At 31.3% G+C, this 13,123-nt stretch overlaps 2 protein-coding genes across 4 annotated transcripts; one reads left to right on the forward strand and one right to left on the reverse strand.

Annotated features, from left to right (window-relative positions):
* Positions 1–38: 38 nt before the first annotated feature.
* LOC124489844 (uncharacterized) lies at positions 39–6,089 on the forward strand. 3 transcript variants are annotated; one of them, XM_075730910.1, is made up of 6 exons: positions 67–359; positions 457–4,834; positions 4,891–5,034; positions 5,097–5,438; positions 5,515–5,617; positions 5,687–6,089. In XM_075730910.1, the coding sequence occupies exons 2-6, from the start codon at positions 495–497 to the stop codon at positions 5,840–5,842; spliced, it is 5,085 nt and encodes a 1,694-aa protein (XP_075587025.1). In that variant the 5' UTR covers positions 67–359; positions 457–494; the 3' UTR covers positions 5,843–6,089. The 3 variants fall into 3 exon arrangements, with proteins under 3 accessions (XP_046908194.2, XP_075587025.1, XP_075587026.1); XM_075730911.1 differs by having other exon boundaries at positions 467–4,834; XM_047052238.2 differs by having other exon boundaries at positions 39–4,834.
* Positions 6,090–6,169: 80 nt separating this feature from the next.
* Positions 6,170–12,793, reverse strand: LOC124489845 (multidrug resistance-associated protein 1). Its single transcript, XM_047052239.2, is given in 8 exon segments — positions 6,170–6,803; positions 6,868–7,032; positions 7,094–7,383; positions 7,386–7,683; positions 7,758–7,872; positions 7,948–11,162; positions 11,223–11,606; positions 11,851–12,793. Coding segments are annotated over 8 exon segments (4,998 nt in total). The 5' UTR covers positions 11,914–12,793; the 3' UTR covers positions 6,170–6,335.
* Between the last annotated feature and the right edge of the window lie 330 nt (positions 12,794–13,123).

Genomic DNA, 13,123 nt, shown 5'->3' on the forward strand with positions numbered 1-13,123 from the left:
TTTGACCAATTGTTGTCGAAATAGGCGAACTTATTGCGCTCTCCTTGTTCGATTGTTTTTGTTTTCGTTTTGTTTTGGATTTTCATTTTTTATTTGTAAAAAACTTTTTTTTTTTTTTTGGGTTTACACATTTAATTATTGTGTTATTGCGTCCAGATCATTATCATTATTTTTTCATTGTTGACCATATGAATCCTGTTAATCATTTTCTTTCATCACAGAACCATAATGGCCAAATACAATTCAATGATGATAATGTGGCTCATGCTATTACATCATCAACATTATTATCGTCGATCAATTATGATTATTCAGATTTACAAAATTATTTCTTACAATATCATTATCAACAGCAACAAGTGAACAGATTACCATTATCATCAAAAAATGGCCATGACCAGAATTATCACCAATTACAATCGACAAATTTACCATTTGTCGATAATGTTGGAACAGTCATATTCAGATGTGATGATGAAATCACCGATGTTACTATGGCTGATGATTGTTATTATGATAATAATTCCCAATGCGATCCAGGAGATAAAAGTTTTCTAGCATTAGATGGCCAGCTCAATGATCCGAATTCTAATCATGGCAATGAACAAGAATATTGGCGTAATACACGTGATTGTGATTATCGACAATTGCCAAATGAAGTGGCTCAATCAGCCATTGTATCTACAAGTAATTTATCCGATACAGATTGTAATAATAGATTTATAAGTGAAAAGCCACCTATTCATGATGAAGATCGAATTGAAAATGCAATCGATAAACTAATTCAATCATCAAAGAACAATGTTATCATTGCTGACAAACCCCCGAAACATTTAAGTCGAAAAAAGAGGAAAAAACTATACAGAAAATCCAAAGGAATAGATTTGACCAAGAAAAGTAAATCGAACGCAATAAACAATGAGCAACAATTGGCAAATATTGATTTGGATTCGGTTGTGGTTGATGAGGATGATGACTCAATAAGTATCGATGGTATTGAGCTAGCTGATATCGATAAATTGGAATTTGATGAACTAATAACATATTACAATAAATTAAAAGAAGAGTTTACATTATTAAATTTTTCAGAGCAATCAGAAGTGTTGGATAAAGATGATGGAACAACAGTAGCTGCAACGGAAATACCAATTTTAGATTTTGATGAGATTAGCTCAACCGATATTGATGATAATGACGATGATGATGGATCAGATTCAATGGCAGCACCATCAATGCAATCGGTGGATTCAAATTCTAATATCTGTCTCGATGATGTGGTTGTTGAACAGCCACAACAACCATTATTGGACAATGATGATGATAATGTCAATAAAACAATCGATGAGGTTATTCCGAATGCGACTGAAGATGAAAGCCATCAACCACAACTGGAAGAAAATTCAAACAACGACAATTCAACCAATTGGTTATTGAATGAACAGATTTTACGTGAAAAATTAATCCGTTCGATGATGGAAAAGAAAAAACAAATGACAAATGAAAATTCATCTACAGAATCACCACCACAAACGCAGCAACAACAACAACAGCGTGGTAGTCCATTATCTGTAATCAATTGTAATGGAAATTCAACTTCGACTATAGTATCAAATAATTTGGTCATCACAGAATCATCGAAACCAAAAATAGATTTATCTCATTATCGATTGGTAATTCATCTTTCATCAGATGATGAATCTGAAATAGAACTTGTTGAAGTGAATAAATGTTCAAATACTGTGGTTATGGCATCGACATCATCATCATCATCAACAAAAACGATAACATCAGCAACAAATGCGAATACATCTGTAATAAAAAAATTAAGTAAAAGTCAACAACAAGAATATGAAAAATTACGTAAAGAAATTGAACGTCGTGAGGCATCCGCTGTTGCTCAAGAAAAAATGTCAATACAATCGAAAAAAATGGATTCACTTCGAAAATCATTGAATGTACATGAATCTCGTTATCGACAAACAATTGTAAATGTGGAACGTAAAAAAGGATCAATCAATGGATTGAATAGAAAATTTGTTACATTGAAAAAGAAATTGACAAAATCCAAGAATCGATTACTCAAGTTAAAACATTCATATACTTTGGCACAGAAAAGTCATAAATTATTGGCCATACAATTACAATTGTCAATGAAAGAAATGAATGTCCTGAAACAATCAATGTCCAATGATTCGACTGAATTGCAAAAACATCATACGGCTTGTATGCGAATCGGTCGCCAATTACATGGACCACAATATCAGTTAGCAATACAGCCATCAAAGTCTCAAAAACAGCTAGTTTTTTCAGAATCTCAGCAAATAAATGGCAAGAAAAAATTACAGAAAAAACAGGCAGAGAAGAAGAAACAAAAAGAAAATCGGTTACAATCGTTGCGTTATTTCCGAAACCGGATCCAATCGTCCATGAGAAATTTTGCAAATGCGAATACAGTATTCATTCTGTTACAACATTGTGTTCATTTTAATTTTCGTCTTATTCATTCTTCACGTTTTTTTCAATCAAAATGTTCGATACCTTTCAGTGATTTTACCGAGAATAGTTCACAACGATTGGATTCAAATCAACTAGATCGTTATTGTACCGGTTTGGATTTCCATAATTACCAAAGTGTTCTTTGTCATTTTAATTCATATCGTTTTGCCGATATGGACGACGATTCAATGTCCGATAGATCGACAATGGATTTCTGGTCAAATGGTCTATCACCAATGGCTAGAATTTGTCATTTTGATTTAATGGGTGCCTGTAATGATCAAACATGCTGTCATCAACATCAAAAAGATTATCTTTATGGTCCACGAGAGAAATTACTCGATATCTTGGCATATTCTGAAGAATTTTCTGCCGAAATTCCGTTAGATGAACTGAAAAAAAATCCACGATTATTAGCTGAAAAATTGGATGAATTTCTCCGCCGTAAACAGCTAACGCTGGATGACAAATTATCGCTAAATGAAATTGCCAAAAAATTTGCTCAATCTATATTTTTGAATGATCAATCAAAAATATCCCTCTCAAGTCTATTGATACGATTGTTTCCCAAAGAAATGATACAGATTTCAATGGCTGCTGATCGTAATAATTCATTTCAAACGAAAGTTCCATTCGATGATTATCGTTATCGTTTTGATCATCGATCATTAGATGATCTATTTGATTTAAAATTAGATAGATTAGTAAATGATTATAAACAGATTGATCCCGATTTATTTATACAGTATCGTTATTTTGCACCGGAAGGTGTGCCAATCACTGCCCAGCTTGAATCATCCTTGGCTATAGATCCACATAATGTACAGATGTGGATTAATCTTGCCTATTATCATCTGAGTAAAATTAGTGCAGCAAATGAAGATCGTCTTTATTGTATGGATTCAGCATTAAATGTCCTTACAAGAGCATTGGAATCGAATCGTAACTGTGGAGAATTGTATGAACATTACCTGTTGATATGGGTGAATCGATTGGATTTATTACACGATGATCCAAAACAATTGAAGGAACAAAACAAAAAAATTTGTCATCAAATTTTGAAGAATTGTTCCACTTATCCATTATGGATTCGATATCTACATCTTTGCACAACAGTTGTAGAGAAATTATCAATATCGTTGGAAATATTGATTCGATTCATGCAACCAAATGGTATTGAATATAAGAATGATAATGAACGTTCGTTACGAATCGTTGAAATGGTATTTTATCGTATTAATTTAATGCTTCATTTGAATCGTCATCAAGATGCAGTGAAATTTTTCAACGATATTTTCAATCCTACCTCATCATCAATGGCTATTTCTACCGATTCGAATACAACGACAAAAACATTGGATTTTGGCCTACTTAGTTCGCTGGTAATCGCCGCACATCGTTCATTTGCATGGCATTGTTATATTCATCTTGTCCTTTATTCATGTCTACCATATCATTGTTTTGATTTATCCGGTAATCGTGGACAATTCTTACCCTTATTGAATACTGAACCATTTATATTTGAATGGAATGATAATGATGGTATTAATCGATCAGAACTTTTAATGATTAAGAAAATTTTTAAACGTGCTCTTCGTAATTGTTGTCTTAATGGTTCGAACGACAATGATTGTACATCCAGATGTTCATGTCCGAATCCAATAGATACTTGTTTTGCTTTACGTTTAAATCTAACAAATTTGAACAAAATGCTCATCAAAACTATCGACGATGATGATGGTGATGGTGGTGATATCGATCAAGAGGAAGATGGTCTTGATAATTATCTTGCATTTATTTTCATCGATCAAAATCGAAATAGTCGTTTGCTCAATGATCTACATATTCTCCATTTATTCGAAATTGATCTGGAAACCAATTTTGCCACCGATAATAATGATAATGATAATAATAGCAAAATGTTGACATCTTCTGGAATGGTAAATTTGATTGAAAATTTTCATCGTAAATCATCATTGAAATCAAATCATGATTCTGTAAATGCTGAATTATCTATCATTCAAACAAAATTAAAATTCAATTATTGGTTGGCATTTTATCATCAACGACTTGGAAATGTAAAGAAATGTCGTGAAATTCTTCGACAAAATCTTTCATATTTTTATGAAGATTTTCATAACGTGCAAAACAATAATGATAATGATGATTATTATATCCGGCTATATGAAAAAATTCTATTCCATAAAGATGTTCTTATGATAATGATTGGTGGACAACAACAACAACAATCGATGAATTTAGATTTAATTGATCTACGTTTTCGATTTCCAAAGTCATCGCAACAGCATAATTCGCTTTACCTTTATCTATCATACATGTTTGTTGCTTGTATTTTTTTTGATATTTTTTTTGTTGATTTTTGTTTTTTTGTAGGCTTTATAATCACATAACCACCTCGGATGATGGTGATGGAGAAGCACATTTTCTTCGATTAGATACTATTTACACAACTGTGATCAATTCCTCGTGGAATGATAATGACAAGGATGGCAATTTTGTCAAACTTTTATCGTTCAAGTCAGTCATTTCAATTTAATTTTTTCTGTATTTTTTAAAATTCTTAATGTCCTTTCATTTAGCCATTTTCTTATGCTTTTGGATTATCCATCATCAACAACATTTTGTGATTCATATTTCAAAATTATCTATGAAAATCTTCGCCATATTTGCCTTACATTCGGTGATTGTGATCCAACTTTCATCTATCATCTGGTTATGACTGTTGGTGATTTTATTCAACCATCTGATCGTCTCTATTTTCTCATTGAATTATGTCGACTTAATCCAACGAATATGATGTTAGTGCTTAAAGTTTGTAATGAAGCTTTACAACAAAAGAAAAAAGAAACACTTTGGAAATTGATTGCCTACATAGTTTATGAACGAAAAATTCGTCTACATTGTTTGGAATTTTGGAAAATGTATGTAATGAGATGAAAAAAAAGACAACAAATTTACGGTTAATCGATTTTTTGTTTTTTTTGTATTAACAATCAGTGCCATTTCATTATCGGTCGAACGTGGTGATCATCTCAATGCACATAAACTATTTCAATTGGCCATCACGTTAATGCCGTACAATACAATCTTATGGGATATGGTATCATTGTCGTTTTTCATTGATTATTTTTAATTCGTTGTTTTTTCTTCGGTTTTTTGTTGATTTTAGCTAAAAAATTATGAAAAAAGCATCGATCACCAGGAACATTTGGCGCAGATACTATCCTATTATCATGATTCATTAGGCATGGACAATTTTGACGATGGTAATAACAATGTTAAGAAATCTAATCAATCCCAACAACAACAACAACAACAACAATGATGATGACCAGATGAGAAATGATTGAGAAAAAATGGATTATCATTTTTTTTGTGTAGGTGTGTCATCAAAGGTAGGTTAGTAAGATAGTTTGTGGATTGGGATGAAACATTGAATTGAAAAAAAAAGAAAAGCCTAAACTAATTGGCCGAATATAGAGACTACCATATATACTGATAAATTGATTATAATTATTTTTTATTAATTAAAGTTATGAATAAAATAAAATTTATTTATTCAAAAAAAAAAATTCAAGTTTTTTATTTATTAAAATGTGAAAATTCCTACTTACGAGGTAAAATTGTCACGGACTTGTTCGTAAGGTTTTAATTTTTGATCTATGAAAATTAAAATTTTTAATATTAAAAAAATAAGATACAGCTGATAAAATAGTGAAAATTTAAATGTAATTAAAATTGATGATTAAACGAAAAAAATTATAACATTTTTTTTAAATTTTTAAAATGATTAGATGAATGGATTATTATTCAATTACTCAAACCAACCGGGCATCTTTGGCCAATGCATAGAAACGTGATTGTCGATTAGCCAATAATTTTTGCGGTGAATCATATTCAACAACACGACCTTTATCCAATACTAATACACGATTTGAATCGATAATTGTATTTAAACGATGTGCGATTGTTAATATAGTACAATCAGCAAATTCTTTACGAATTGTTTGCTGTATAAGGGAATCGGTTTCCAAATCGATAGCAGCTGTTGCTTCATCCAATATCAATATCTTTGTTTTACGTAATAATGCTCGTGCCAAACAAATTAGTTGCCTTTGTCCTACAGATAAATTTTCACCATTTTCAGCAACCGTATAATCTAATCCAGATTCTAAACCTGAAACATATTGTTTCAGATGTGAATGTTCTAATGCACGCCATAGTTGTTCATCACTTTGTATATTGAATGGATCTAGATTTGATCGTATTGTTCCAGAGAATAAAACCTGAAATAAATAAAAACATTTATTATTAAAATTTCACCAACAAAATGATAATAGAAACACATACAGGATCCTGTGGAATAATTGAAAGTTTTGAACGAAGTTCATGTAAACCAATAAGACTGATATCGATATTATCGATGACAATCTTGCCACTTGAACATTCAAGTAATCGAAACAAAGCCAATGTTAATGTTGATTTACCAGCACCGGTACGTCCAACGATTCCAATCTATAGCAAATATTGAAATTTTCGATTGTTAAAAAATTCATATATGTGTGTGGTATTATACCTTTTCACCACTTTCCACTTTGATAGTGATATTATTCAGTACCAATTTAAGACCATCACGATATCGTATACAAAATTCATCAAAATTAATTTCACCATCTTCGGGCCATTTTGCTGGTATTGCTGGACCAACATTCGATTGTCGTGTCCATTCACGTTCCGTTGGTATCTGACAATATTCATCGATTCTTTCCACCGATACAACATTTGTTTCCATTTCCGATGTCATACGAATTAACCAATTCAATGTTTGTGTAATACTCATTGCATAGGTCATGATTAGACCTGCAAACCAGGTTGAGATTGAAAGGTATCACGAGAAAGGACGGAAAATGCAGCGGCAAAAAATGTAATCATATTACCACAAAATTCTAAACGTACAGCTAACCATCGATTAGCAATGAATGATGGAAAATAACAACGTTGATTCGTATCGACACGTTCATTTGATTCTTGTATGAATCGTTTCGAACAACCATATGCACGAATCGTTGAAACACCTGAAAGTGTTTCACCAAAATGTGAATAAATTGGTGAACGTGTTACAGATTCCAAACGTTTTAATTGTCTTGATGTAGCCACGTAAAATTTCTATATAACAAATCAATAAAGAAAATGTAATGATTTTAAGATTTAAAATACAATGAAAAAACCTATCCACATACTTGAATAAGATAATAGAATAGAAATAATGGAATAGCAACCAATAGAAATATATTGATTTCAATGATGATCAATATAAATGTAGATAACACTTGAAGAAAGCAACTAAGCCATCCTCTAAACGTTTTAAAATTAAAAAAAACACAATTTTAACTAGAAAAAACAAAAAATTGAAAGAAATTCATTCATTACCTCATTGTATGTGGTATGGTTGAATCAATGGTATCAATATCTTTACTAAAACGATTCACAATACGTCCTAATGGTGTTGTATCGAAAAATTGTATCGGTGAACGCATTATACGTTCCATTAATAATCGATGCAAGGTTCGTGAACTTTGTACAACACCATTTGCGAAAGCTATGGCACCAATCAATACACATGATGCTTGTATGAATCCAAAACCACCATAAACGGTAAGACGACGATTTCGTAATTGAATTTCTGCATCGGTAATATTTGCCGATATCTGATCATTTGACCATATAGCTAGCCATACATTTGAAAATACTGATGCCGCTTGCATACCGATAAAACCAACTAATATTATCGTTACCCATAAACATGTTAATGAACGAAAGTAAGTGATATAAACGGATAATTTCACTTCTCCTGTTTCGGTTCTTTCCGATTCAATAAGTTTATTATTGTCAGATTTTTTAGCCGGTGTAATCGGTTCATCTTTACTTAAACTTGATGTACGATGTAATTCTCCTGCGGTAGAATCAGAATCGGCACTTTCTTGTTTTTCATTCGATGCGAATTCACGTACAAATTCGGAAAATTTTCCAGAACTTGCCATCAATTGTGAATAGGTACCTATTTCGCTGATTGCACCATGATTCAACACAATAATCTGATCAAAATCAGGTAGTAATGAAATATTATTTGTCACCAGGATGCGGGTACGATTTTTTAGATAACCAGTACGATTCGATATAACACGGGCGAATATATGTTTTGCAACATGTGAATCAACAGCTGATAATGGATCATCCATTAAAATTATATCAGAATGTGCATAACAAGCTCGAGCTATTGCAACACGTTGTTTTTGACCACCGGATAAATTTATTCCTTTTTCACCAATTTCAGTCTGGTCACCACCGGGTAATATACTGATATCTGGTTTCAAAGCACACATATCTACAATGGAATTATAACGGCTTTCAACAAATGGTTTACCAAACAATATATTATCTCTTAGTGTTGCATTCTGGATCCATGCTTGTTGTGTAACATAGGCAACTGATGAATTATGATTAATCTGAACACGGCCATTGATACAATTCATTTCACCAAGAATTGCCGAAATCAATGAACTTTTACCCGATCCAACATTACCAACAATAGCTACTAATGAACCTTTTTGTATTTCCATATTTATTGATTTTAAGGTTAATGTTGTTTGTTTCGGGATATTTTCATCATTCATTGACAACAATGGTTCTTGATTTGCATCACCATTTGTTTTGGTTTGTTCATCATCATCTTCATCATCATTGGATTTATTTTTCTTTTTCTTGTTCTTTTTTTCATCATCATTATCATCGGTTTTTTCATTTTCCCAACAGAACGTTCCATTTTCAATACGTATATCTAGATTATCCATTAGTTCTTCATTACGTTTAACATAATTTTCCAATTGTGGTGCATGAAGAAAACGATTTAAACGTGTTATCGATACTGAACACGAGACCAACATTGATATTAACATCGGTAACATTGATAATGGAAATCGTAACAGATTAAATAATGATAATGATACAAAAGCTTTTTGTGGATCAAGAATATTATCTTTGGAACTCAATACATAGATAGTGAATGTAACAAATGATACCATGAATGGTGCACAAGTCCATAAAAATGATGTAACAGAATGTAGATAACCAATCTTTTTTAGATAATCAATTTCACTATTACGAATTGTACTGACTTTACGAATGAAAGGCACTTCCCATGCATATAATTTGATAACACGAATACCATTTAGTAATTCATTAATAACTTTAACACGTTCATCTTTCTTTTTCATTTGTTTCATTTGTAAACGTCGTTGATAGCTAGATATGAATCCATTAATCGGTATCATTAGTACCATAACACCAAGACCGGCCAATACTGATGGTCCTAATTCCATCCATAAGAAATAAACAGTCAATGCAATTTGTAATGGTGATGACCAGATAAGATTTAAAAATGGTAAAACATCAACAAATCGTTGGGCATCCACTGACATTAGATTAACTATTTCACCGGTAGTAGTTTGTTTACGTGATGCATTACTTAATGTTAATGCTTTACGATAGATAGCTGATATTAATGATGTTCGTAATCGCATACCAATTAAAAACATAATGTAGAAATAATAATTTAACATAAATGATTGTACGGTAGCTGTAAGAAAAAATAAGACAGCTATAAAATAACCATGCCATATAGGTTCTTCAGTGGATGGTTTCTTAACGAATGCAATGAATAATTTCAATAATTGTGGTGCAACAAATTGCAATAGATCATGACCCAATTTGAACATGGCACCAGATATGAATAACCAACCAAATGTTTTACAAATCGCCCATACAATATTGGCAGTTTTTGGTTTTATAACATCGGTGGCTGTAGCTGTCACAACTATCGGTGTATCAGGTATTGATGATGATGATTGTTGTTGTTGCTGTTGCTGCTGCTGCTGCTGTTGATATTGTTTTTTCATCAACTGTGTCTGTGATTGATGGGATTGTGATCGCCAATGACGATCAAATTTTGGTGCTACATTATTTGTTTGATCTTTTGGACGCAATTGCCAAAGATCATCCATTGTTAATGAACGACGAAAACCAGTGATGGCCATCGTATTGAACCACCAGAATGTTATCTGCGATAAAAATGATGATCGTAATTGTGGACATTCAATTGGTTGATGGGATTTTTTTGCGGTTCCAAGTAAACTTTGATCACAACTTGCCGATGATGAAATTGTTTCCTCAATAATCGTACCATTCGGTTCATATGGTGAATTCATTTCAAATGAATCAACATTATTCAATATTTTTGATCGTTGCATACTATTTACACTATTATTCAATGTATAATCATCATCATTGATTGATGTTTGTGTTTGCAAAAGCAATGTTGTTGGTTTTTGATCAGCAAAACAAGTCTGTAGAAATATTATGATCAACATGATTGTATGTATTAGAAATATAGCCGACAATATGGTTCGATTATTTTGATTGACTAGGCCAATTTGGAGGTAGACATTTTCATTGCTAAAACCAAATAAAATGAATGTATAAATTATTGGTAAAAATGATAGAATCGATATAATCATGAATATCCATGCAACACCACTAGTATGTTTTCCATGACGGCGATGAAGCTGTGTAAAACAGGCAAAGAAACTCTAGGAGTGGAATTTTTTTTAGTTGAAAAAAACAATCAATCAATCATGATGAATACTTACAAAGGTGATGATATTCAATAATGAAGCTGAAATATCAGCAGATGTAGCTAGTTTTACATCTGTATCAATTTCGATTTGTTTGTTGATTAGATCCAAAAATGGATTATAATAACAGAGATCATGAAATAGCTGTGCAACATTAGCAATGATCAATAGAATCACACAGAATAATCTTGATACATTATAAAAATTGTATGGTATTGTAATTGGTTGTCTATTGCCACTATAATAACGATTACTTGATGCAAAACGTTTTTTCAATAGAAAATAAACTTCAACCGGTGCAAATATCCAAAGAAAAAATGATGGTATCCAAAATGGTAATGTTTTTAATGAACATTTTGAAAATTCTGGCACAGTAGAATTCCATAGTTGATTTAAATCCTAGTAATAATTGTAAATAAACAAAAAAAAACAATGATAATGAGATAATGATGACACAATTTGATAACAATATAACAACATAGACAATAATGGTAATCATTATATATTTGTTTTTTAATCAAATCAACAAAGTGTTTATCAAGTTGCTCCGGTGATAAACATTTGATTTGATTTCGATTAATCCCAAATGACAATGACCGTTGATTATTGGAAAAAAATTAATCAATTTAAGCAGACAACATACCAATATTGTTGTTGTTGTTACTGATGATCCATCATCATTGCCACAAAAATATCGATCTTCCATCTTTAATTGATGTGATGATAATAATGATGATGAGAATTTTTTTTATTTCTATTATTTCTATATATTCAAATTATTTTGTTTGTCCACATGTGTTTGGTGGATATTTGATAACTAAACGACGACAATGATGATTCAATCAATATGCAACCACTATTAACAACAAAAAACAAACAAATGCAAAATACGAGAAATAAAAATGAAATGAAATACAGCAGTAACCAGAAATTTATGATTCTTTTACAAAAAGGTGAAACACACACAAACACAGATGCAGATACACTCACAAATACTTGACATGAAATTGTGGTAGCAGCAATTGAAATAATTGTGAATTTATGATTTTCACATTTTTTTTGTTGTTGTTGTTGCTGTCAACATACGTTCATTTCAATAGAAAATTGATTTTTGTTTTTTAGGTGGATAAAAGAAAAAACCTACTTGTATGATGCTCAGGTAGATGAATAGGACATAGATGAAAAAAAAAATAATTTCCAATCACATCACATCCATTTGACATTGAATTTTATGATGCAATGAATGGTAACACAACAACAACAAAAAAGTCGATTCTATCAATCGAAAAATTAGGTTAGATAATAGTAACGGGTGCCAAAAAAAAAAAAAAAAAATAAAATAAAAAAAAATCCGAACGAATAACCAGAAAAGACCAGAATTGTGATTCTTTGATTTTCTTCAACTCAGCAACAGCGGCGGCATGCCAACAACAGAATCCTTGTATAGTGCGAATTAAAAAATATTATTACGCATGTGTGTGATCCATCCGTATGTATTCGTATATGATCACGTGATTCGAATTTCATTTTTTTTTTGTTCTGTGCACCGAAAAGTTTCAAGAAAATTTTCAATATATATCCAGGAAATGAAAATTTCAATCAGACAAAACTGGTTCATTTTTTTTTGCTTCAATAATAATAAACACACTTACAATAGAAATAAATTCCGGTAGTCAAAACAAAAATAAAATTGTTGAAAATATGAAATTCTGGCGTTACACAATAACAATAACATAATAAAAATATGATTATTTTAGAAATTATTGTTCCATAAATTATTAGATTGATCGATTGGATCGATCGACAATTATAATTGACAAATAAACGAAAACGAATAACAATGAAAACTGAAAACGACTGTGGTGAAAGAAATATTTTATATTTCCGCATGGATTCTTTTTCATTCGATTCTTACC

Source organism: Dermatophagoides farinae, chromosome 4, assembly GCF_024713945.1.
Source record: "Dermatophagoides farinae isolate YC_2012a chromosome 4, ASM2471394v1, whole genome shotgun sequence".
Lineage (NCBI taxonomy): Eukaryota > Metazoa > Arthropoda > Arachnida > Sarcoptiformes > Pyroglyphidae > Dermatophagoides > Dermatophagoides farinae.

Excerpts from the sequence above, each read along its gene's own strand:
- LOC124489844 (XM_047052238.2), top strand. The coding sequence starts at position 189 with ATGAATCCTGTTAATCATTTTCTTTCATCACAGAACCATAATGGCCAA. Across the intron at positions 5,035-5,096 it reads GTCAAACTTTTATCGTTCAA|CCATTTTCTTATGCTTTTGG; the intron begins GTCAGTCATTTC and ends CCTTTCATTTAG. Across the intron at positions 5,618-5,686 it reads ATACAATCTTATGGGATATG|CTAAAAAATTATGAAAAAAG; the intron begins GTATCATTGTCG and ends TGTTGATTTTAG.